General features: G+C 38.9%; 1 protein-coding gene across 3 annotated transcripts in view; it reads right to left on the bottom strand.

Moving 5' to 3' along the window:
* KDM4C (lysine demethylase 4C) overlaps positions 1 to 27,937 on the bottom strand; it is a 400,986-nt gene that overhangs the window by 306,598 nt on the left and 66,451 nt on the right. For all 3 annotated transcript variants that reach the window (XM_024734254.1, XM_024734252.1, XM_024734253.1), the window contains exon 5: positions 13,252 to 13,445. In XM_024734254.1, the coding sequence (XP_024590022.1) occupies positions 13,252 to 13,445 (194 nt within the window). The remainder of the gene's footprint in view (positions 1 to 13,251; positions 13,446 to 27,937) is intronic.

Below are 27,937 nucleotides of genomic sequence, written 5' to 3'. Positions count from 1 at the left end.
CTTTGATAAAAGTTCTCCTACTAACACCTCCATTTTACTGATGAGGAAACTAAGACTTAGAGGGATTAATTTACTTGAGCAAGGTCGATGACAGAGCTGGAGCCCAACCCCAGATCTGACTCCAAAGCCCAAGACATGCTCTCCAGACCCATATTCCATTCCTGTTTTTCAATCAATCACAGGAAGATGCCAAGAAGAAGGAAGTGACAGATGCTACCAAGCCCGTCCCTCCCAAGGACATATCCACACCCTTTACAATGATCACTGCAACCACTGTAGGGTGATCCAACTTTTAGAAGAAAAAGTTTTCTGTCTGCTAACAAGCCGAAGTTCCAGTATTCACACAGAATAGTTCTCCCAGCTATCTTTCTTACATTTACCCACTTTTAAAATTCACAATTGGAAAAAAAAAAAAAAAAGTCACTAGCCTTTGAAACTAAAGTTATAGTACACACCAGGCAAATGATAATGACATTTTAAATATTGATAAAATGCAGATACAAAGAACAAAGTCATCAAACCACTACTCAAAACTTTTCTTTAGTTCTTGTTATAAAAAACTTCATGAATCAAAAAGTAAAGTGCCTAAATCATACTTCACAAAACTCAATATTTCTGAAGTAATTTACAATATACTTTTTAATCAAGGCATATTCCTGTGTCAAAAAGAAGGCTGAACAGCTACAGATTTTATATGTGTGATTATATTACATTTTCACATTACTGATGATGTTAACAAGTTTTACCATTCGTTCCTTTATTAAAGGTTAAGCATTAATATTTTATATTATGAAGTCTCATTAGTTAACTGTGGAAAACAGAACACTGCTTGCTTCATTTTCAGTTCTTAAAAATAGATGAATGTGAGAAACAGAACATGTGACTTTAAGGGATGCTTTGGTAGGTGCCCAGCCTCTCCTTTTCGGGATGAGGCCCTCAGCACCTTCACCAAAGGGAGGATCCTTGCCCCACATCCCGCTCACCCCGGGTCTCATTCCCTCCCCCAGGATCATGCCCCTGGCGAGGGAGGGGATGGTGGCCCGTATGCGATGAATGGTCCAAGCCTGAGTATTAAGGCCTGGCCCTCTTGCCTCCATTCGGGGCAATTCTGAAGGGCCCTGCCAGGTCCAGAGCTGCCTCTGAGATCTGCCCAGGGCTCGAAAGCAGTCAACTTTCCCTTCTGCCTAGTCCTGCCTTCCTCCCTCCCCAAGGCTGCTACTTCCAGCACACAAATCTGAGTCTCAAAGTTGGCTTCCTGAGTGACACAAGCTACAACAAACAATTACAAAGAACATATTTGTAAGGAGGTGTCTCTTAAACACCAGTCCTGAAAACAGAAGCTGGGCGTCTCTAACTATGACCTGGAGGACAAGGTGTGTGAACTGAGGCCCTACAGGGACATCATATAAAAAGCCCCTGAGGAAATGAATTCAGCCAGAGCTTGGCCTCACCCTTATGCCACCTGTGGCCCATTTCCAGACAGAGCAATTAGATGGAAAAAAAAAAAAAAAAAGTCTAGCAACCACATCTGTAGACAATCATAAGTATGGCAACTGCAGCAAGAAAAAAGGTATTATACATTATTAGTTGATATCACCCATAAACAACATAAAAGAAATCTTTACGTCTTAATATTGACCTCTCCAAAATACTCAACAGATAACACATTCAGTAGCAAAGTGATTTTTCAAGTACTAGATGATCAAATGACTGATTTTCTGTTTTCCGTGGCACCCCCAGGGCCCCAGGGTTTCCTGAGGATACCTCAAGGAAGGAGTTGGTAAGGGAGAGGGTCCCACCAAACACATTTCAGCCAGGTCAGCTCTGCCTTTACTTTCAATTTTATATAAATTGCCCTTCTGAAGAAATTTTCAAATGGAAAGTTTGAGAACCTCTGTGCCAGGCCAGTGTTTTCCAAAGTGAGGACCCATCACAGAAATTTTTTTTCTGGTTTATGCATAAATATTCTGTGTAAGATTTGAATTCATGTAAGATTTAGATTCCAATAAAATTTTGCTAAGAACAAGTGTTCTGCTACTGCTAGAAAATAAAGGGGAGGGTGGGGGTACTAAAAGCTATATTTCTAAACTGTAAGTTTCATGAAGACCATTCTGTCCTATTCACCATGGTATCGCTAGCACCGAGCCCAGTACCTGACTGGTGGGTGGCTCAATAAATATTTAGTGAACAAACAGGAAAGGAACAAACAAACAAAACCAAAAGTCACCAAACACAGATGCAATGCACAGGATCAAGCATTAACAAAACAGAAACAAACTGCTACTTCCAGAAGAATCAAAAATACAGTAACTTCAAAAATTGGTAATAAACAAAAACATGCCCATAAGAAGCTATTTGTCCATATCAAAAATTTTCAAATCCAATATTTTCCCAATGAAAAACAAACTTACCTTATACAGAAATCTTCAGAGGGCAGTATGCTTTCCAAGTGATCATTTATTCAAAGGATAATCGTACCATCCATGAATAAGATAAAGTAGCTTAAAGAGTTCCCCTAAAATTGGCTTACAGAGTTCTACCACAATTATCTCCAACAAAGTATTGAAGCATTTTCAAGGAGATTTCCTGTGATTGAAGTTTAATCTTCAAGGGAAAACTACCTACACAGCCACTGTACAGTTGGAAACCTCTTTGAAAATTGAGAGGCTTTCAAAAGTGCACGTTACACAAAGCAACCAAGCTACCCAAAGACAACTCAAGCAATGTGCAAAAAACAAACAAACAAAAAAGCTATACAGCCTTAAATTTTAAAAAAAGAAGTATTCACTTATATGTGGATTTCTTTTTTAAAAAGATACCAATTCACAGAAAAAGAGATCAGACTTGTGGCTACCAGAGGCCAAAGGTGGGGAAACGCAGAACTGGAGGAACGTGGTCAAAAGGTACAAACCTCCAGTTATAAGATAAATAAGTATTAGGAATGCAATGAACAACATGATGACTATAGCCAACAATGCTGTATGATATATAGAAAAGAGAGGTAATCCTATGAGTTCTTATTACAAGAAGAATTTTTTTTCTTTTTTTCTTCATTTTCTTTTTATTGCATCTATATGAGAAAATGAATATTAGCTGAACCTACTGTGGCCATCATTTCACAATATATGTAAATCAAACCATCATGCTGTATGCTTTAAACTTACACGGTGCTGTATGCCAATTATTTCTCAATAAAATTGGGGGGGGCAGGGAGACAGTAAATAGTCACATGTTTCTGCCAACACCTGACATTCCCTAAATGATGTTAATATTTACTCAGGTGGGCTGAGAGAGGTAACTTATAAGAGCAAAGATGATGACGGCAACCCATCTAATTCAAGCCCTTGTTGATGTATAATGCCTTGCCAAAGAACATTCACTTTTCAAGGAAGATTGTTAAATGGGCTTTTTTTGGTCTCTGGTCAGAAGATCATTTCAGAGATCATACAATTGGATGCTTTGTCCTCTCAGAAATATATGTTATAAAATAACATTCCAGAAGCTTCGTGCACGAATCCTTAAATAAAGAAACCACGTATGGAGCCCCCAGAAGTAATTAGTCATTTGGAGGAAGGGAAGAAGGGGTGGATACAACATTTAGCTATATTAAATTTGGAGTGTATTGTCTGTGGATTTCTCTTAGGCAAGCTATCAAATCTGTTATTATCGCTGACAAGCAAAATATCGTAGAGGGTCTAAAACTTTCTAACAGGTTTTTGTAACTTCTAAAAATTTCCTATACATCAGGTCAATTCTATACAAGGCATCACACAAGATACATGACTATATTATTTTATAGGCTAATTTTGTAATATTTACCCACAAGAAACCAAGAAGAGTATTATAAAAAGATCAATAAAGACTGAAAGAAGCATGCCGCACAGCCCCCTGGGGGCCTGGTGGTTAGGATTCGGCACTTTCACTGCAGAGCTCCGGGTTCGATCCCTGGTCGGGGAACCATCCTGCATGCCGCACAGCATGGCCAAAATACAAAAAGTAAAAAAATAAAATTAAAAAAAGCATGATGCTGTAGATATGTGATATACAAGTTGGCAGATTCCCAAAACAGAAGCAGAATCCTGCTTCAATAATTAAACAGGCTTATGAGCCCATGGCGGTGCCTGGCTCGACAAAGGTGCCGTGGTGCTGCCCTCAAGAAGCAGAAAGTCTCCTTGTGGAGACAAGACCAAAACACACAAACCAATGAAAAAAAGAGTTCTGAAAGAACAGGACATAAAAAAGTGGTAAAACTGACTAGCAGAACAGGACATAATAAAGTGGTAAAACTATTAGATATTGTGACTATTTAAGTCACGAGAAAAGAGAGCAATTTTGGTTCAAGTAGTCAGAAAAAAACTTAACAAATTACAGATTCTTTAGTTTCAAGCCCAGTGTAAAGATTTATTTTTGCCAATTGCCTCTACTTTGGGTAAAAGTTACTGATCAATTGCTAGAAATGCTTTTAATAAGTTAAACAAACATACATTTTAATAACTTTAATATTCTAAATATATATATATTCATTCCATCTTAGGGAAATATCCCCACAGGACATCTTTTCAAATCTTACAGAAAATAAGTTAAGAGCCAGTTAAAGTAATTGAATCAGCCTTCCTAAAAGTTTTAAGCAAATACTTGAACATTTATTTGGGATTTTCTTTGCCTTATATCTGTAGGAGACATCGAGTTTTATTCTCTTTGTGCAGCATAATTCAGGTAATAGCACTCTCTTTCTTAGTGGGGAACCATCTTCTCCAAACACAAACATGTAATTCTAACGGGGGCTGCCATTCTTTGTGCCTCTGCCCTCACTGCCACAGAGGCAGGCCTGTGACCCAAGCCAGGACAATCCTAATACCTTCCTACCCTTGGCCTCAGTGATTTAAACAAGAGATTGGCATAGAATCCAAGCCAGGAGATTCCATGGTCCCTCCCCAAATGGGGTAGCTTTCCTTTCTAGTGATACAGGGAGAAATATACAAGCCAGGGAGAAAAATGAAAGCAACATACAAAGAGAAGTGGGGCCCAGGATCCAACACACCCTGGCAACTTCCAAGGGTTCCAGACGTTTCTGACCATTCATGGCTATGTGAGCCAATTAAATTCTTCCTTTTGGATAAGCTGATTAATAGTGAGTTTATAGTTCAAGGAGCCAAGACAATTTCAACAAAACATTCTCGATCCAGAGACATCCAATGCAGACATTATTTTTTAAATGGATTAAAAAAGGTTCCAAATAACATGAGGAAATGCATGAAAATTAAAGTAAAAATCAGTTGACCCCAAATACTGGAAGAGCAAGGATTGTGTTATAGCCTTCAGAAGTTAGGCTGGTCCCCATCCTAGCAGTTCTTATCTGATAAGTTTGATAGACAAAGCACTCTTAGCTCTCAACAGGAACAGACTTGCTTTTCCCAAAACCTCATTTGAGGGGACTGAAAGTAAGTGTCTAATTGAAGAATCATCACCCATTCCCTAGAGGAAGTCAAAATCCTCAAGGTAAAACTCGTTCTTTCTAAGATGTGGGGTTTTCTTTCTGATTTCAAGTAGATTTCCAAGGGATACCTAAAGAACAAATCTGAAGCAAACGAAGCTGGGCCAGTGGTCTCTCCCACTCTCAACTCCAATGGTTCCCCCATCCAAATAACTGCTATCAATTATAACAAGATTGGAATCTAGCCACATTTTACCCTTCTGAAAATCTCTTTTATGCCATAGTTTTGTCCCAAAGTATAAGAGGCTGGTTTCTCTTTTGGTTCTGCAGAAAATCTCATTAAAAGAAAGTTGATGGTATAAACAAGAAAGAGAGGCACACTTTCTTCTTGCCTGTTCCTTCACCTTTACTCTTTCCTTTTCTCTTTAAATCTATGAGAAGAGTCAGACAAATAAAAGTTAAAAATCTCAGCTGCAAGACTCACTAAGCACCAGTCTCAGAGTCCTTAGTTTACAGATGTGGCCAAAAAACACCTACTTGAAACATCTGTTGTCTGGATTACCTGAAATGATTTCTTAAAATGATTAGCACAGTTCCTGGCACACATAAAAGATACACACTAAATGAAATGGAGTCACCAAAGGTAAAGAACATACTTCACCATCCTAGTCAAGACCTACACCTTGAAAAGTAAGCTGACAAAGAATGAACACATTTGGGGTCACAGAAGTAGCGTTTATAAATCCATTTGTAAGCCTACCTGCAGAAGTGCAATCAAAAAAAAAAAAAGCTGCTTTCCTATATGCTCAAGTCAAAGAACATTTTTTATAAAACAAATATTAAGTAATAAATATTTTCTACAAAGTGCTATCTAAAAGGCAATATTAAACAGTCTGAAAAGGAGGAAGAGAAATATGGAGGAAGAAGATAAGTTAAGCAACATAATTTGTGAACTGCTATATCTGCCACAGTAATTAGCAAGGCTAACAGCACTAATGCTTGTTTTCCATGAACTACATAGTATATAAATTTGCATTAACCTTCTGATTTTTCCCTAAGAGTTACGGATTTGATTCAGCAATCTCTTTTCATTTAAAGGGTTTTCTGGGGTTCTTGTAGGTGGTGAAGGTGGTAGCTTTAAGTGAAAGAGTAGCAACAAGGAAATAGGCATCCTGAAGGAATTTACAAGCCCCTGCTATGCTTATCAGGGGTATCAAAAGTACTTAATTAATATAAGTTTAGATTTCCTGTATGAGAACCCACAGTCGCCAATCAGTTAGTGAAAAGGCATTACAACTCAACACTTCAGGGAAATGAGTGAGATTTATTTTCAAAATCACAAACACTAGACCTCACTGACTTCCCTTAAAAAACTCGGTGCTGAGCAGGGGTCTTCAGGACTCACTGTTTGGACTGCAGGTATGTGTGTGTGCACCAGTGTGGTTGTGTTTATCTCCACGTCAGGCTCAGGTCTAACTAAAATATTATCCATCTGATCATGGATATGATCAGATAATCATGGATATGATATCATATCATGGATATGATAATATTGCTTCCTGTTATCTCTGCACTCTCTTCCTACAAATACACCTAGCAGCTGAGTACAAAATTAATACCATATTTCTGGGGTATAGTTCCAATTTGTTAAACCTTTTTAAATAATATTATCTCAAAATATATACATAGATATGCCTAGAAGTGATCAAAATAACTTATGCAATTAATTTTATTAATACTTCAATTAAAAAATATTTATGAAAGTCTATTTTTCCTTGTTTTATTTTTATTTTATACTGGAGTAGAGTTGACTTACAATGCTGTGCCAGTTTCAGGTGCACAGCAAAGTGATTCAGCCGTACAGATACATGTATCTCTTCTTTTGCAGATTCTTCTCCCATATAGGTTATTACAGAACATTGAGTAGAGTTCCCTATGCTACACAGTAGGTATTTTGCTTATTTAGAGGTCAAATTTCTCTAGGAAGAATAATTAAAACCAGAAGCAAACCACTGTTAATTCCAAGAGTATTTTTTCTATACAAACCATCAGAAGGATACAGCTTTTACCATTATTCAGTTAGTCTTAACATTTCCAATTAGAATACATTAATGAGTCTAAACTTACTAAACAGATATGTCAACAACAGGAGTTAGTACTATATGTTGTTAATTCAACGTATCATTAAATAGTATGAAGCTGTCCAATCGCTAAAGTAACATTCTGCTCTGGGTGTTTAAAGGAAAAAACCTCAATAGGGAATTCCTTCAGTAAGACCATTCATTGAACAAATACTTATTGAGTATCCACTGTGTGCCAAGCTCATGCCAGATACCACTGCAGGCACTGGAGACACGCTAGTGAGTCAGACAGTTAGGGACCCCCTTTCTGGGAGCTCACACTGTAATGAAGAAGATGTACAACACACAAGCTCAGGTCAACTCGATGACATATAATTCATTTGTTCTTTTAAAAAGACAGCCCTGAATTCTAAAATTCAGCAATAATCAAATATTTATTTATAAGTAAAGAGCTCCTTCTCTACCCCAGGAAGAAAGGAAAAGGAAAACAGCAAGAAGGGGTAGGGGAGATGGGAGACAGTGAATGAATGGGGGGCGGGGGGGAGAAAAGAAGGGACCGGCTGAGACAGACACCCAATGTGAGAATCCGCTCTCAGGCTTGAACCCTGCTTCTAGCTTATCACAATTATACACACTACCAAATATTCTTTTGCTTAAATTAGGTTTCTGTCATTTAGAACAAAGAATCCTTATTAATACAGAATCTATAAGGTCTTATACATAAGACGTGCAATATATATTTGTTAAGTAAACGTATGAAATGTTAACATCCATTGAGCACTTAGGATAATGCCAGGAGCTGCGGTATACGCGTGGTATACGCTTTGTATTTTATTTAATCCACACAACTACCTTACAATGTGGGCATCAAACCATGTGAGTATTTTAGGAGAGAAAATGGAGGCATGGCGGTTATGTAATAATTGTTCTGGGTGATATACTAAGTAAAAAAGCAATGCCAGAACTCAAAACGTAAGACTCTGGTGCAAAAACCTGTGCTCTTAAATATTACACAGCACTAAACAAATCGATCTGAAGAAAAAGCATGGAACGAAGTTTATATTATACTGAATAATCTGACATTTTCTTATTGCCTCATTTAACAAAACCGCACAGCTTACTGAATAAAATTTAGCCAAGTCCAAAATGCTGCGGCCCATCCTTAATTTTTCTAAAAGACATCCAGGAGAAACTTCTTTCCTGATTTTAGACCTTTCATAGCTTAAGACATGTCGTCTTAAACCTGACCTTTCTCATTCTCTACAGCGTACTAAATCTGAAAGTAACTTATTCATTATGTTTGGACATGATCTCAGAAAGAAAGACTCAAGGCACCATCTAAGTTCTATTTCCTCAGCAATTAACCACTACCACATGATGCTTGGGAAAGAAGATTATATTTTGCTTATCCTTGAAACTCCCACTCTATGATATACAGAAATACATCATGCCAAGTTCAGGCTTTAAGTAATTACTATGACCAAGAAATTATTTAGTTTTATAATGTTACTAAGACAATAGTAATTATGAATATTTGTATAGTTCTTTACACTTTACAAAACACTTGTATACACAGTATATCCCTGGACCCTCCTAGAAATCCTATTGAGTAGATAGAGAATAAATCATGCCTCCATTTGGCAGTTAAAGAAATTCATGATGAAAGGAGTGCAGTGATTTGCCCTAAGTCATTCAGCTGGTAAGTGACAGATTGGGATTTTAAAACAGGTCTTCTGGCTCCAAAGTCAACATTAATTCCCAGAAAATAAATATGTTACCACTGACTGCCAAAGCAGTTTTCTATCTGCCTACTTCAAGCTTTCTTTTTTCCTTAAACCTTCATGCCAGAAATGTTTAAATAAATCGTTAGCTCCTCTAAAGTCTCTTCAGTACGAACCCGTGTTCATGAACACTTAACTCAGCAAAACCTGCTACATGTTGTGCACAGAAAAGCATGTTTCACGGCTTCTACCTGGAGCCAGGCCTACCAGCAGCTACTCAGAAATCTCTGGAAACCTGGTGCTCTTAACAGTTACATTTGAGACAAGAGTCTTTATAGAACATTTTATATATTTTCTTGTCTGCCCTTGAAAAGACTGATCCAAAACAATTTAAAACTCCCTTGATTCAAAATGAGAATTACTTACAGAGCATCAATCCTATAGTCAGGCCCTGTGTTAAGTGCTGATGATTCAAAGGCAAACACAGCCCTGAACTTCAAAGCAGGCACAGGAAAGGGCCAGCAGGGGTGGTCACAACCCCTTGAAAGGTGCAAGGGCAGATGTCTAAGGTGGGGCAACGCATGGTCCCCGAAGCCTTCAGGCAAAAATCTATGGAATACTCGGGCAGAGGACAGTAGTGCAGTCATGGAAGTAAGGAGAGAATCGTAGGCAGTCTCTGCAATAATCGTACCCAGAACTTGGTGCCTGAGAGAACTGAAGAAGAGAAGGAAGTTGAAATTAAATGCCAGTCTATAAGACCAGAGAGGAGGAAGACACACTGCCAGGGCCAGACATGTTAAGCATGAGAGAGGGCACCCCTGGAGAAGAGTAAAGGTAACTCAACAAGGAGAGGACACCAGGGACTTCCCTGGCAGTCCAGGGGTTAGGACTCCACGCTTCCATGGCAGGGAGCACAGGTTTGAGGAAATAAGATTCCGCAAGCCTTGGGGAGCGGCAAAAAAACAAACAAACGAACAAGGAGAGGGCACCAGAAAAGGAAACCAGTGCAGGCATGTGCGCACACGCACCCAGAACATTACGTCACCTTGTCATCCTCTCATTTTGTAGATTAGGTAAAAATATTCCAATAGTTCTGATCACACATTACAGAATTAGAGCACTGCAGAGCATCCTGATGAGTCCTGTCATTTTGTGAGTGAGGAAACTGGTCACAGAAGTACGGTTCTTTGCCCAAAGCCACACACATCGGTAGCCGAGTAAGGACTAGAGCCCTGATCGCTGCTCCCTTGAGTCTGAGTCTGCCACACACATTTCAGTGTTCACATGAATTTGTATTGCTTCTACCACCTTTCAAACCTTACTTCAAATATATTATGATGATGACTGAAGTGAATTTTAATGATAATAAAGTTTACCTCAAAATTATTTACGCTGCGCTAATTGTTCATAAATCTACTGGGAAACATCCTTTGAGTCATTTATATAACTCTTTTCCTACACTAGTCATCCTAGTAAATGGAATGTAGATTAACTGCCATAATTCACTGCTATGTTTTATTTTTTTATCATTATAAATAATGGCCAAGGTTAAAGATAATAGTGATATTATAAATCTACTCTTAATGCATATAATGGAGTCTATATGCTTAAAAACTAATAGAGTAACTAAATACAGAAAATATAAATACATTCCAGAGAGAAAGAAATACTTTGGAATTCAGCGTACTCATTCTCACTCAAAACAGTGGTGCTCTCTCCCAAAGACACAAGACTCTATAATCAGTCTTCTTAATAAGAAAGCAGAGACTTCATGTCAACTCTTCTAATACTAAAACCTCAAATTAATGTCCTAGGCATTGTCATGAATTTCTTCAAACCTACAGGAAAGTTTTGCCACTAACTTTTCAGATTTTTTTTTGTTTGGTTTTTTTTGATTTTTTTTTTTTGGCTGCACCACACGTCTTGCAGGATCTTAGTTCCCTGACCGGGGATCCAACCCATGCCCCCTAGAGTGGAAGCACGGAGTCCTAAACACTGGACTGCTGAGGAATTCCCTAGCTTTTCATATTTCTTAAGGGAAGTATAGTATATAGTTGCCTATATACTAGATTTCACCAAGATGTTGAATCTACCAATTTCACATAATTTTATCCACAACAAAAGAGAGGATCAGAAAGACCATGGGGATAACTATGCAGCTAAAAAACTGCCCAGGAGCCTACACATTGTTTAAAATATGTCTCTGAGTCTCTCAAAGCCAAGTCCCAAAAGTACTAAAGGATGACACTCCAACAGACACTACAGTGGGTGCTGAAGAAATATGACAGACTCACAGGTTCTAAAGTTTGTGCTCACAGCCGGTCCGCGACAAACACCTTGTAAGGAATTATTTCTTTACCCCATTCTGTCACCAAAGCCTCTCTAGGTCCTAGACCACCTATTAAAAATGTTTACATATTATTTATTCCATTAAGAGAGCAGAATGCTTAGAATTTCTCAAACAAAATGTGTAAGTAAAACACTGTTAAAAATAAGTTACACAGCTTCTCACTAACTTTTTTCAGATCCTAAAACTCCACAGCAAACCAGAAAATACCTGGATTTCTCTTCTACGTCCTAAGAGCTTTGCCCTTGCTCCTAAAGCTTCCCTGCTGATTAAATGTCATTTTTGATCATTATGAACTTTTGCTATATTTGAATTTGCTGGAGAAAGCTTACAACTTCACACTTTGCCAAATGACAAAACCTCAAGGGCAACTAATGGCAAGATGGGGATAGAAATTATACACTGTACTCAACACTGATCAGCAGGAGAAGTTGAAAAGAGGCCATTATCTTTAAACTGGAGGCAAGAAATCTACCGAGCTAACACAAGCACCTGAAGAGCATCCCATCCTGTCCCAGCAGAATACCAGCAGAAACATTGTTTTCCCTGGCTTGTCAAGTAGATACTTCATATGCTTCTGTCTCTGAATTATTCTGCATGTATGTGTACTTTAGAAAATACAACTGATATTGAAACTCTCTTAAGACTAAAACCCACAAAAACAAGTTCAAACATGGAACTGGCTGACCACAAAGGACTCCAGGGTGATTGACAGACTAATAATTACAAATGTGTAATTATTTGATGCATTACATATGATGCATTCTACAGAGCAATAAATCTTAAAATCGTTGCTCAGAAAGATGAGGAAAGAGGCTCACAAACACAGGAAATTCCAAGTTAAGAACACATATTCACATTAACTTATTCTTTTCCCCACATCCATCATACAAAGAGCAATAAAAGGCCTCCTGATTCATCCCTCCTCTCCCTCTAGCCACCACATACTAAATGGAACTTGTCATTTATTCAGAGGGGACTAGACCAGAGAATCATTAGGATTCCTTGATACTCTACATCCAGGAAGTCGATTTTCACTCCTAACTGCTGCCCGCATACTTTCCAGCAAATCTCAGAGAAGTAAAGATGCCAAACAAATTCTTTTTATTTATTTATTTATTTTATTTATTATTTATTTTTGGCTGCATTGGGTCTTCATTGCTGCCCACGGGCTTTCTCTAGTTGCGGTGAGCGGGGGCTACTCTTCCTTGCAGTGCATGGGCTTCAGTAGTTGTGGCTCGCAGGCTCCAGAGCACAGGCTCAGTAGTTGTGGCACACGGGCTTAGTTGCTCTGCGGCATGGGGGATCTTCCCGGACCAGGGCTTGAACCCATGTCCCCTGCACTGGCAGGCAGATTCGTAACCACTGCGCCACCAGGGAAGTCCCAAACAAATTCTTCGAGACTAAATACCTATCAATCCATGGCCCACAAAAGTGGTCTACAGGCAATTTTAGATATACAAGTCACCATTAGCCTTATGGTTTTGAGCAAAACCCTAGGCAGAGTGGAAGACTCTGTAATAATTAATTGTTACAGTCAAAAAAACTTTCTTACAGCTCATATAAATCTGAATCCACCAGATAAAGGGAAAAAATTCATCTTCAATGGGTTCATATTGCCCAAATTTCAAAACTCCAAAGCAAATGAATATTAAACATGTAACTTACCAAGACTTGGGCTCTCCAAAGTGGAGGTAATTAATGCTGTAGAGGTCCATATCCTCGGTGTGCCACGCAAATGTGGTTTTCCACATGCCAAAATAGAGATAAGGAGTATTTACACCCTCAATAGAAATACCGCACTCTTCCTCAACCACATCCAAGACTGTGTTTAGGTGAGCTATGTTCCATTCATCCACACCCTAGAATCAGGGGAGAGAGGAAAAATAAAAGCAAACATTAATAAACTCATAAAGATAACATTTACTGCTCAAAACATCATCTGCCAAAATTATTAAACTGTGTATTTTAATTCACTTAGAAATAAAAAATAAAACAACAATTATCCAAGGCATGCATTCGCGCGCGCACACACACACACACACACACACACACACATATATACAGATCCATGATTAATTATCCAAGATTACTACCAATGTAATGTGGCTCTATATAAACATTAGTATAAAATTGTACCAAACGACAGAGAATTAAGGCCCCACTCCCCATTTGCTGTTAGTAAGAAAAATCATTGATTCAAAGCATATGATCTGGAGCATGCTTTCCATCATTGGCACACCATTTAGTTTTGGGGGTTTCCTGGTTTTTAGCTTGCTTGTTTATTTGTACATTACTTAAGAAGTCATATTAAACATCAGACATCATCTCAAGATACCACTAACAAAATATATCTTCTGTCATCCCTCTCTCATCCACACCCATTTCAATTTTGGCATGTGATACATCATTTCCTGAAAATTCAACTCTAATTATTGGGAAAATTCTTAGCACTATTCTAAGCCACAGATCATTATGCTTTTACTGCTTCTTCAACTAAATAGTAGCCTCTTATGTTGATGGGCAATTTTAAACAAAGAATAACTGCTAAAAATACGTATCCAAACTCTGGCAAAATTGCTGGAATAATGTAGTTTTATAACAGTAACCCAACATGGCTGGTGATAGAAAGAGACAGAAAAGTTTGAGTCACTGATGTAAAGGTTAAAGTGGCAGGAAAAGATTCCAGTTTTATTAAAACTTACCAATCTCTTATTAATTCAGTGTAATTCACTACTGCTTACCATTTTTACCAATTATGTATTTTTCCCATATACTTTTCTAATAATCAAATTCTAAATATCAGAGACTAGGTCCATTTTTATGCAATCATGAGTAAATGGCAATGTCTTTAAAACTAGTTCAACCTCTTCATGGTGCTATTAAAGAGGGACATTAAATTTATTTATGTATACCCAAAAGGCCTTCTCCAATAACTATGCCAACGGCCTCCCAGACAACCATGTCTAATAGTTCCCTTATGCACTAAAAACTTTCAGGGCTGTTCTGTTTTCATTCTGGTCTTTAGATGACAATATAATCAGTGTCGTGATCTTACTTCCTTGAGCTTTTGGGTCAGGAAAATTGTTGATGGGGCAGTTAATGAAGTTCTGCCTCAGGTAATATAATCGAAAGTGCCAGGGGAAATAATTTAATTCCCAAATTCCCCAACGTAGCCACTCTATCTACAACTTAAACCCCACAGTAGGAAGTTTGCTATTTGGAAATTGTTCAAAGTAAGTATCCTTTTAGAGAAGATCCCAGGTTCCAACTTACAAGACCTCATAAAAGTTCAATCAAATCATGTAAAATATTTTATCTCACTCTATTTATAGTGATACAATCTCTTAACTCTAGTCCAATCAGACTTCAGTCCAATCACTCTAATAATACAGTCCTATTTAAAAGTCATTTCTGAGGCAATGAATATGAAGTAATAAATGAGTACCATATTACAGGAATCATTTTTAAACTGAATGAGCTTGCAAATTTAGGAACAAACCATCCCTCTGAAATTCCTGCATTTGGAGAAGTCTTATCTTTGTTTCTGACTGATACTATCTTTCAGAAATAACTGAGGCTGAATCCCTTGACATGCCTAGACCTGTGGGTCTAAAGGGATGAGGGAAGAGAAGAATGAGTGATGGCAAAAAGACCCAGATTATGGCTCCGGCTCTGCCACTGCCCAGGGCAAAAATCACCGAGATTTTCTGAGCTTCTAGTCTTTCTTCGTGAAAGCCTGAGGGCTACAGTACCCTCCCAGAGCTGTTCAGAGTACTGAATAGGCTGAAGGACATAAAACCTTTGGAAAAATAAAATTTACTATGGCTTAGAACTGATTAAATAAACGTCTCCACTATTCTCTAGTAAATCTTACTGGAAAGCCTCTACCAAAACAAAAGCCAAAGACATGGTAAGTGATAATAAAGTCCTATGAAACTTACTATTGAAATTCTCCCCATTAATGGGCAAATAATATGTCTGCCGCAGTTTCTTTTGGGCAAGGCCAAGATTGCCATGATGTTTAAGCTTAATTTCTTTTGCTAAAATAAAAAGTCATACAATTTTAATAAAAGAGGTTATTAAAATATTAAGAATAACTGGTATAACAGAGGCTGAGAATAAATCTTACTATTTCCAAATTTCTTCTCCAATTTCTGCTCTCTACTATTGATTGAACTGGCTAGCTGCCTCCAAGGACAGGTTCTACTCAAACTCTGAAGAGCACCAGGTCTCCTTCAGAGATTCAGACAAGGAGTACACCTCATTTGTCATTTAGGAGAAGTGTGACACCACAGTCTACCTCACTACTCTACACATACATATACACTACATCTATTCAAGACAATTCTGTAACACAGGTAACATTATACCCAAATGAACAAATGGAAAAAAACCAGTGCTCCTAGAATAGTGGGAGACAAAGATAAACCTAAATCTACCTGACTCTAGGCTTTCACTTATAAACTCTACGCTTCCAGTTCTGGCCATGTTAAATACAGCATATCATCCTTTTCTCTCAGCATCAATTATCAACAAAGATCCAAGAAACTAAAATTTAGGACAGGCAAACATATAAAACTGCTACATTCTTCCCACCCAGGCATACAGCCGCCCTACACAAACACTGGCAAATCCTATAAGAAAAGCTGCTTCACTTGGGAGTTGGTGATAGAATTTAGTGTAAAAGTAGCCTTCAGAAAGACCCCAGCTACAAACAAGCCCCACAATGACAGGTCGAAATTTGCCAAACCGTTCAAAGCTTAAAGCTGTCAAGTCTCTGCAGAAAAGTCTGCACACTAGCCCAAGTTCATAGACAAATGCCTCTTCTCAGATCCCATCCCTTCATATAAAGCTCTTCTACACAATGTCCAGCAGTTGCTTGAGCAATATCTGGAACTCACCTGACCTCCACTGGGCAGATGTTTCCTCCCTGGTCCCACCCCTCCCTTCATCCCAATAACCCAGTGCATTCTAAGCCTGCCCTGCCCTGTTTGTCTATTTACCCTGTATCTGCCTGGTTTTCTGAAATAATTCACCATTGGACCATAATTTGTACATATATGTGTAAAAGAGAAGTTTATCAAGGATCTTTCCTTTCAATCTCTGTATCACCAGCCTATCAAGAACCAGAAGGCAGTTTGAAAGAACTCCTAAATTTTCATTACCATAGGCACTCAGGAGCTGCTTGAAGACCAGGCTTTGGACTTCGGACTTCACAGAGGAAGTAAGCACCCCCAAACTGGCATCAGCATGAACGATGCATCTATAAACCTATGCAGAAAGACTGTGCCAAGTTTGAGCTCACGCCCTTGAGCTCTGGGCCTGGGGCCCTGAACACAGGCCACATCCAGGCCAGGAGCACCTTCTTCCCGGGACTATGAGCATCCGGGATTCCCTCTTGAGTGACGGCGCTCAGTCACTGCGAGACTGAAGGAGGACAGGGCAGCAACATGCCACATTAGAAAACTTACCAGGAAGGAGTCGTTCCCACCTGATACAGAGAAATAACGCAAAAATCATAGCAAACCAATTCTTCCCAAAACAACCTTCTGAGGAACACTACTTCTACAAGAGGCTGTGGTCAAAAAACTCCGGCATCCTTTTCTCCTCCTCTTACAAAGTTACAGTGCCAACAGGCACTCTGAAGGTTCTGAGAGGCCATGCTATAAGGAAGCCTGTTTCACTTTGCTTAACTCCACTTTTCCCAGATGTGATTTGACCACAGGACCTTGTTTACGTAAGACATTACTATCTTTCCTCAACAACGTCAATATCCAGCCCACATGTTTCTCCTCCCCTGCCCACCGGCCCTGCCCCAACTCCTGCCATCATCCTCAGCACCTTCAACGTTATCCCCACGGGGCTCTTTCCAAACAATGCTCTGAGCCTCCATCTCTCTACAGCTTCACTGCCACATGCCCGGCTCTAAGCTGGACTCAAAGTGACCAGCAATAATTTCTGAAATCTATAAATTTATGGGGAAAAACATCATTTCATTAGAAAATCCAATTATTAAAAAAGGAAGATCCACCTCCTAGGTACTGTAAAACGCTGAGAAAATACTAAAAGAAATTATTAAAGATTCTAACTAAAGTTTTCAGGTACTTTTATTTAGTAATTTTTAAAAGATTATGCTTTCCTCATTTGGCTCTAACCATCACTTTCTATGACCCTTAAGGCAGTCCAGCCAACACCTACTGTGTACTGTGATCCAAACAAAAGACCATCCACCCAATTTCCACTTACTTTAAAGCTAGGCTAATGTAAATTACTGCCACCAATTCATATGCCTGCAATAAGCCCTTGAAGTTTCAAAGGTAATGCAAATGAAGAAAGAAAAATAAAACTTGGTTACTTTTAAAGACTTCAAAATTCAATCCATTTTGCACAGTAATGTGTGAAAATTGAACCTTTCAATAACTAAAACGAAAGCTCTGGTCACATTTTAAAATAGAGGATTTCGTTAGGATCTTTACACAGTAAGAATAAATTTAGACTCATGTGAAATTCAATTTGCTTTAAAGTTAATTACAATGTGTGATGTGATAGCTCCTTTTGTTTCTTCCTTTCCATGAAAATATCACATTCTCTAAACTTTCTACTTTTAAAACAAACCTCTTTTCCTTTTTGCATTTATACACACCAAAATACCTACAATTTTACAGCAGTGCTTTCTTTTCTTTCTGAAAGTCTGGACAATAACCAATGTAGAGCAAATTCTGAAGTAACAAAAAAAATCTGCAACAGAAAGTACCATATAAAAAGACTGTTCACCTTAAAAAGGTAAATATGAGTACGACAAGAAGGAGGGCAGAGAAGAAAAGGGGGGAAATGCCCAGTCAAATAAAAGATTGCAGAGAGCTTGGGACTCCTGCCTTGATTCTGGACCACTGAGGCTTTGAGGTTAATGGTATCCCTGGTTCCAGGCAAAAGCAACTCCAATCCTCTTGGGAGGAAAGCATCCTTCACTTAAACCTGTAAATTCTCCACAAATTAAGATCAAGCCAAAGAATACAACCAAAGATCACTACGCATACAGGGAGTCAAGACCTCACTGCAGAAAGCTAGCAAAAACAACTGACCCTGCACCACCCCAAGGACTGTTGATATCAGAATTTTCAGACACTAAAGAATGTGAAATGTTTAAAGAAATAAAAAATGGAATCACAAAGACAAGAAAGTAAATAAACTATTTGGAATGACCAGTCAGATTTGGGGGGAGAGGTGGACCACTAGAAATGAAAGATATCGGGCTTCCCTGGTGGCGCAGTGGTTGAGAGTCCGCCTGCCGATGCAGGGGACGTGGGTTCGTGCCCCGGTCCGGGAAGATCCCAGATGCCGTGGAGCAGCTGGGCCCGTGAGCCATGGCCGCTGAGCCTGCGCGTCCGGAGCCTGTGCTCCGCAACGGGAGACGCCACAACAGTGAGAGGCCCACGTACCGAAAAAAAAAAAAAAAAAAAAAGAAAAGAAAGATATCATTATTAAACTAAAGCTCATTGAAAGGATTAAACAAGAGAAGTATAAAATTTAAGACATGAACATACAGTGCAGTACAGAAAGATGAGAAGTAATATCTGAAAGGTAAAGTTAAGCATACGTAGGACAGAATGTCTAAGGTTCATGTATTCAGAGTCCCAGGAGAGAGAAAAATACAAAATTATTGATAAATAAAGTCACTAAAAGAGAAGACTGATGAAACCAATTACATTAAAATTAAAATCTGTTCATTAAAAGACACTGTAAATAAGTCCATCTCTAAAAATTTTGATGTCAACTTTAGTTAACCTTAAATACACTGAGTTGAAGCTACAAAACAGACTTCTCAGACCTTTAGTGATGCTACAGCTTTTGTTTTACAGTTACCAAAACATCAAAATGCCAATTACATTTATTGATTAAAAACTGCTTATAAAGCCTTCATTATTACTCCTACTCTTGAAGACAATAATATTCTATGTGGACAAATATTTGGGCTCATTCTGGCATTCCAATATTCTTAGTCTTTCTAATTTAACTCTTTTCACAGCCATGTTCTGTGTAAAAATAATAATTTCTGTCCATCTTCCTTTTAAAACTAAAACTGTTTTTGTTTGATGTAATATAAAATATGGAATTGATTTTGCAGGGTCACAGACGATTCATGTTTTTGCTATATACCTTTGCACATTATTTTCTTATCAAATTAGTTACCAAGTATTTTTACATGCTTGTAAACAAATATATTTTTATAACATACCTGTATATATGTAAAGTCAAGTATTTAATTCTCGCTGTTCACTTTTAAAACTGACAAAGAAAAAAAGTGAACACTTCAGAAACCATGGTAGAACTTTACTTGTTCTGGTCTTCGTTGTCCCATCTTTGGCAAGTCACATACCTACTCAAGAAACATTCCCAACAGAGTACGATAGGATGAAAATCTAAAATCGCTTTCAACATTCCCTGCTAGATATTGACTATTATATCGAGTGTTAGGTGTATAGCATTTAATTGACAATTATATAACTGTAGATGGCTTCTGATTTTGTTTTTAACTCCATGGACTGTGTTTAAATAATTCAAAATTATATTCCTGATTCTGAGATGCTAAGTGGTATTGCACAGTTGTCACTTTACAGAATGTGTACAACAGTCCCATGAAGCTGATAAGGTGTACCCTTGTATAGCTTCAGGGGCTAGAATTAAAACTGACCTGTTATCACACACACACAAAGACACTGAAAATAGAAGAAACAAAAAAGTTTTGGAAAGAACAAGCCACTATTGAAGCAAATAATTCAACAAATGTAATTCAACAACATGGCGTAGTTTGGGTATCCAGAAAACATTAAAAATTCCAAATAATAAGGAAAAGTCAAACAATCTAATAGAAAAATAGGCAGAGGAAAAAAGAGAAATCAGAAATGGCCAACAAAGATATGAAAAGCTGGGGCTTCCCTGGTGGCACAGTGGTTAAGAATCTCCCTGCCAATGCAAGGGACATGGGTTTGAGCCCTGGCCTGGGAAGATCCCACATGCCGCGGAGCAACTAAGTCCATGTGCCACAATTACTGAGCCTGAGCTCTAGAGCCCACAAGCCACAACTACTGAGCCCATGTGCCACAACTACTGAAGCCTGTGCACCTAGAGCCCATGCTCTGCAACAAGAGAAGTCACGACAATGAGAAGCCCGCACGCTGCAATGAAGAGTAGCCCTGGCTCACCACAACTAGAGAAAGCCCGCACACAGCATCGGAGACCCAACACAGCCAAAAATAAAATAATAAATTTAAAAATTAAAAAAAAAAGATGTGAAAAGCTATTCTACGTCATTTGTAGTCAGAGAAATTCACACACTAGATATTTTAAAGCCACAAGATTGACAATAAGTAATAAGATGAATGATATTAAGTGCTGAAGAGGATATATGTCAGCAATAAGGAAACTTTTGGAGGTGAGAGAAGTGTTCTAAGACTGGTTGGTGGTGATGGTTACACAAAAATCATTGAATTATACGTTAACATCAGTGAATTTTGTGGTATGTAAATTATACCTCAGTAAACCTGTCTTAAAAATGATTATATAGTGCTGGGGGAGGGTAAATTGGTACAAAGTCTTTGAGAAACAAGGTAACAGTATCTGACAAAGTTGAACACTCAGGGAGGCAGCACTTCCATTCTTACATAAGTGCTTTAGAGAACCTGTATACAGTGCACCAAAAATCATGTACAGGAACGTGTTCATAGCAGCAATATTCATTTTAAAAAGAAAATATCCCGACAGGATAATAAAAAATAAAATGTATATGCACATAATGGAATGTTACACAGCAATAGAAATGACTGAACAATAGCTCACACAATAATATGGATAAACTCAGAAAACCTAGTGTTTTGTATAGTCTCGGAAGACTACATAAAGTGATACTACTTTTAATAAGGTCAAAAATAAGCCAAACTAAATATATTGTTTAAAAATATGTGTCTGTGGGCTTCCCTGGTGGCGCAGTGGTTAAGAATCCGCCTGCTGATGCAGGGAACAAGGGTTCAAGCCCTGGTCAGGGAAGATCCCCCATGCCGCGGAGCAACTAAGCCCGTGTACCACAACTACTGAGCCTGCGCTCTAGAGCCCGCAAGCCACAACTATAGAGCCCACCGTGACACAACTACTGGAGCCCGCGCACCTACAGCTCGTGCTCTGTAACAAGAGAAGCCACTGCAGTGAGAAGCCCATGCACCACAACGAAGAGTAGCCCCCACTCGCCACAACTAGAGAAAGCACACACGGAGCAACAAAGACCCAATGCAGCCAAAAACAAATAAATTAATTAAATAAATTTTTTTTTAAAATGTGTTTGTGCAGAAACAGACTCACAGACATAGAAAACAAACTTATGGCTACCAAAGGGGAAGGAGGAGGGAGATAAATTGAGAATTAGGGATAAAGAGATACACACTACTACATATAAAGTGGATAACCAACAAGGCTCTACTGTATAGCACAGGGAACTATATTCAATATCTTGTAATAACCTACAATGGAAAAGAATCTGAAAAAGGACAAAAGAAAAAAATATGAAAAAATATATATATATATATATATATATATATATATATATATATATAAAACACAACATTGTAAATCAACCATACTTCAACAACAACAACAAAATTTGTTTGAGAAAACTTTTTTTTTTAAGGCAAGAAATCAAACACAAAGTTCAGGCCACCCCTGGGTGATGGGGTAGGGTAGCAGGGAAGGACTGCAGAAAGAGCATCCCATGAGCAATATTGTTTTTTTTGTTTTTTTCTTTGGGGGGCCCTGCCACATGGCATGCGGGATCTTAGTTCCCCGATCAGGGATTTAACCCATGCCCCCTGCAGTGGAAGCATGGAGACCTACGCACTGGACCGCCAGGGAATTCCCCATGAGCAGTATTGTTGACACTCTAGCTGTGGGACTGCATGGTGGGTCTGGGGTAGTCAGTGTATCACTGTGCTTTAAAGCATAAGTTGCACACATAAAATCAGATTTTTACATTCCAAAAATATGATAAAGCAAAAGTCATGAAAAAGAGAACATCTCCTGAGTCACATCTCATGGCACCATTTCTGCCCTGGCACCTTGTCTCACTGACACGAAGAGAGCGGTGTATTTCATGAAAATAGCAGGCACGTTTTCTTTAGTAACCCCTAAACAAACATCCTTCATGGCTCTGACGTGGCAGACTTTGACAAACGGCAGAAAGTATAAACTGCTGGAACGCAGGTTGGACTTATAAGTACATGACTATTGCAGAATAGAATTCCTCGCGATTCTCTTGGTCGGAGTCAATTACTGAACATCTCATCACAGCCTCAGGATTTCTGTCCCATTTTGCTTTAATATTGCCACCAGTAGCAGCTATTATTCAGTACATACTATGGAGCAGGCCCTATCCTAGGTGTATTATTTATTCATCTCTCATTTAATCTTATGAGGTGAATAAATAAAACTATCATCTACTATCAATGCCATTTTATAGATGAGAGAACTTCCCCAGGAGAAGTAAGATAACTTGCCCAAGATCTCCCAGCTCATAACTGTGGAGCCGGGAAGGGTGAGAATGGAAAACTCTAACCGGAGCTGACACTACTGTGCCTGAAGCCTCACTGGCCGAACAGTGAGCCAGAAAGTCAATTCTGAACTTTTATATAATCAAGGAGGGAAAAACTCCCCTGTATCCCCCCAATGACTGGAAGGGAAAGTCAGTAATTTGGTTATTATGTTTGCTACTTTTCTTTCTTTTAAGTACTACCAATCAAAAAGATGATTTTAAAAAACTGCCTTGGGCCAAGAGCAGGATTCATGGATTCACTCACAGACATGCATTCTACTAAAAAAAAAACCAAAAAACCATACTTAAATAATAAACAGAATTGTTAACTTTATTTTACACATCTACACATGGCCCTTGCAGAAAATCCTAAAAGGAATCTGAACCATAAAAGCCCTATTCTTCTTTAAAGAGGATCAATTATCTCAACATTTAATAAAATAGTAAAATCCCATATCCAGACCCTGACAAGTTATTTTTTTATTTTTTATTTTTTTGCTGTACACGGGCCTCTCACTGTTGTGGCCTCTCCCATTGCAGAGCACAGGCTCCGGATGCGCAGGCTCAGTGGCCATGGCTCACGGGCCCAGCCACTCTGCGGCATGTGGGATCTTCCCGGACCGGGGCACGAACCCGTGTCCCCTGCATCGGCAGGCAGACTCTCAACCACTGCGCCACCAGGGAAGTCCTGACAAGTTATTTTTAAATACAGGAAATTAAAAACACAACAATCTTTACTAATGTATTCATATTTTCTAGACTGTTAATCCCCTTGTCTCATTCAACTCTTTAAGGTGTATTATACTGCCGTGTAAAATAGTACTTCAAAATCACTATGTTTGTTAATAAACTTTTATAACAGAGATTGCCTAAGTACTTAGTATCTGTTTTCACCTTCTTTACCAATAGAACCCCATTCAATCGAAAGAACAAAGTAGCTGCAGCTGGATATGTATGGTTCTGGCTAATGAAACGTAACTGGACATCACTGGGCAGGGCTTCCAGGAGAAAGCTTTGAAGGGGCTGACTCCCGCAGACATAACTCCTTTGCCCTCCTTCCCTCTACCAGACATTCAGACACGATCAGCAGCTACCACAAGAGCACAAGGGTAAGAATCTCATCATGAAGACGGCAGAAGAAATTTCTAGGAGTACAGGTCTACGACAACATCATGGAACCAACATGGCCCTGGACTACCTGCCTCAAATTTTTACATGAAAACTAAACAATTTGTTTCAGCCATTTATTTTAAGGTCTCTACTACTGACAGCAAAATAATGTCTAATACATTTCCTCCTTAGTAGTCAAATCCATAGGTCCCCACTTCCCCCATTCCCTAATGGTTTTAAGTAAGAAAGTAATGTATCAGAGTCCATGACACTAATGTGATTCTACTAAAGAAAAAGTAGAAGCCACTTAGCTTTTGAATGGTACCAAAGTATGGGCTGGGCTTGAGCCTCTTTACAACTACTAATGCCAGGAAAATTCAATTTAGATAAAGAATGTACCTGTTTCTCCCTGTTCCTCTATAGGACTCTATCTAGTTATTTGTTTTTTCCACCTTGCTTCATTTCTTCCTCAATGCTACCTCTCACTTAAAGCAATTTTAGATTTAACATATTTGAATAACACCTGGCAGAGGGCTCAAATAACACCCTTTTATTCTTCATGAAGAAAAACAACTTAAGGTATTTCCAATGGTCTCATTTTCATTCCTCACAGTGAAAAATTCTGGATCATATACACAGGCTCAACGTTTTTCCTTCAATAAAAAAGAAAAACCGGGCTTCCCTGGTGGCGCAGTGGTTGAAAGTCTGCCTGGCGATGCAGGGGACGCAGGTTCGTGCCCCGGTCCGGGAGGATCCCACATGCCGCGGAGCGGCTGGGCCCGTGAGCCATGGCCGCTGAGCCTGCGCGTCTGGAGCCTGTGCTCCGCAACGGGAGAGGCCACAACAGTGAGAGGCCCGCGAACCGCAAAAAAAAAAAAAAAGAAAAAAAAAACTAATAATTTTCCTGAATTAATATTCTATATTTTCTCATTTAGAACATTTGGAACATAAGTTTTTAAAAAATCAAATGTATAAACCTGCAAATAAGATCATTTTATCATTTTAGTGATATCTTTCTCTTTAAAAAATTCTTTTTTAGTTAGAACATAATTAGAATCACACTCCTGGAATTCATAGCTCTAACTCTGTTCCAGTGACTCCAAAAGCCCACTGACAGGTGGTGACTTATTTTGAGGAACGGATGCTAGGACGCTGGCATGTGGGAGCAGCTCCCCAACCTCTCCATCTCACCAGACCTGCTGCTCTCTTCCCATAGTCAAGTGGATGATTTATGAGGGATATTGTATACAATACTGGAAATCCTGTGTGGGCATTCAAGATCTTGGAGATACAGCTACACGTAGTTACCTTGGTTTATTCACTTACTATTGGATTGTGAACATTTTCCTAACATTTGTTTTATTATATACATCACCTTCTTGTCTGTAACAATTTGCATCATTATTTTCCTTTGTGACATATAGGTTGTTTTACATTCTTTGTTATAATATTTTTAAAAAAAACACTGGAAAATGATTTTGGCACACAGACACTGATCCATATTTCTAATCATTTCTAAAATAGATTCTAGAAGCAGAAAGGTGTGGATCAATACTTCCTTTCTGACAACAGAATTATCTGAATCTTTCTACTCTATTTATAAATTTCCTCCTTAAAAAAAAAATCAGTTTCCATGTCTGTAAAAAATCATAGTAAAGATGAAATCTAGATGATCTTCATCATCCTTTTTTTTTTAAATGGGGACAGCCCGAAGTAGGAAGGGCTTCAAGTAAACATGCTTTATCAAAGTCCTTTTGTAAACCCGCAGGCAAGGTCAGCTGCAATGGGAACAGAAGAAACGTTGGCTTCTGAAGACACTAAGCACCCCATGAAGACCCTGGCAGATACTAATCCAAGAGAGGAAGAGATAGAGAGCACACAGTGTAGTTCAAAGTTCTAATTATCCATTCTGGTGACAATCTAAAATAGTAGAAAGAGGGACTTTCCTGGTGGCGCAGTGCCAATGCAGGGGACACGGGTTCAAGCCCTGGTCCAGAAAGATCTCACATGCCGCAGAGCAACTAAGCCCGTGTGCCACAACTACTGAGCCTGAGTTCTAGAGCCCGCGAGCCACAACTACTGAGCCTGCATGCCACAACTACTGAAGCCCACACGCCTAAAGCCCATGCTCCGCAACGAGAAGCCACCACAATGAGAAGCCCACGCACCACAATGAAGATTAGCCCCCGCTCGCCACAACCAGAGAAAGCCTGCATGCAGCAACAAAGACCCAATGCAGCCAAAAATAAATAAGTAAATTTATAAAAATAAAATAAAATAAATAATAAAATAGTAGAAAGAGAATGGGTAAAGGGATCTCCCAGCTCTGTCACTGGGTGTCATCTTGGATAAACCCTAACATTTTGGTCTGAAGTTCCTCATCTATAAATGTGTTGGCTACATCATGATGTCTAAGACTCTTTCCAGGTGAAATAATCAATGCTTTGATGATCACCAACCAAATTCAGCACTAGAACTCCGGCTTTTCACCTCTGTCTTTCATGTTCTTTCCCCTTCAGTAATTCCCACTTCTGTTTCCCTAACACTTTCCCAGGGTATCTGCCCTTCTAGGCATAGTGATCCTTCAGTACCTCCAGAACTCTCTTAGCATCCTCACTAAGAGAGTTCACATGCCTGATGCCCACAGATGCCCTGAATTCTCACCACAATCTCAGGGATTGTGCCAGTTCCCAAGAAGCATAACCTCTTTCCATGCCTACTCCTTTCCATGCCTATGGTACATAGTATTCACAGCACCCACGGGGCACCTAGTCTGCCCTGTATATGTTATTTATCCCTTAGGGAAACCTTTCACAACTCTCCAGCTACCAAGTTAGCACCCTCCACTGGCAAACACCTGGTATCCCTAACACTTCTCACACCCTCACAAACTACTCAGCATGGGACTCATATGTGTTTATCAATTTAGCACTTCCAGAGACAAAACTGATTTTCCCCACAGTGATCCCACCTAACCCTATGATGTGCAAGATAGATACTTGAGGGCAGTAGCCACGTACTCTGAGGTCAGCCTGCAACTGGGCTTAACTCTCTTCTATCGACAATTCCCTAGCAATACCCCTCTGAAAATACAGCTTCCAGAACTGCTGAAACATTCTAGATGCAATGTGTCAAGTGAATAGAACTACCATCACCTCCCCTGTCTGGATGGCATAACTTGAGATCATGAGGCTAAGACTTCATTGACTAAAGATCAGCCATAACACGCTGGCAGGTAATGAGCTTTGATTAACTAGAAGCCTTATTTCACAGAAGTAAAATCTAAAAGTCACAATACCAAGCCAACAGCTGTCTCTTAGCATTAAGACATGTCTAGAATGATGTTATTTCCCCTTGGATGTGAAAATTACACACACAGTTAGTGTTCTGGCTTAAAATTATTTCTTATTTCAGGATAAATGATATCCTAACATGATAAAAATACAAAATGTAAAGGAACTCTGGTGACTCAACAGTTTAAATAAATGTTTTACCTCATTTTGGAAACGCTCAGCCTCAGAAAAATTTGTTGTCCAAGAGCACCATCTGGTGGATGAAGGTATTTAAGCTACCCCAGTGCAGGAAGATAAAAAGTCATCTATAAGGCTAAATGCCAGTAAGACTACAATTTTGGTATGAAAAGATTCCTATGCTTCAGCCAACATA

This window comes from Neophocaena asiaeorientalis, unplaced genomic scaffold (genome assembly GCF_003031525.2).
Source record: "Neophocaena asiaeorientalis asiaeorientalis breed wild unplaced genomic scaffold, Neophocaena_asiaeorientalis_V1.1 scaffold256, whole genome shotgun sequence".
Lineage (NCBI taxonomy): Eukaryota > Metazoa > Chordata > Mammalia > Artiodactyla > Phocoenidae > Neophocaena > Neophocaena asiaeorientalis.
This window is presented reverse-complemented; position numbering and strand designations above follow the sequence as displayed.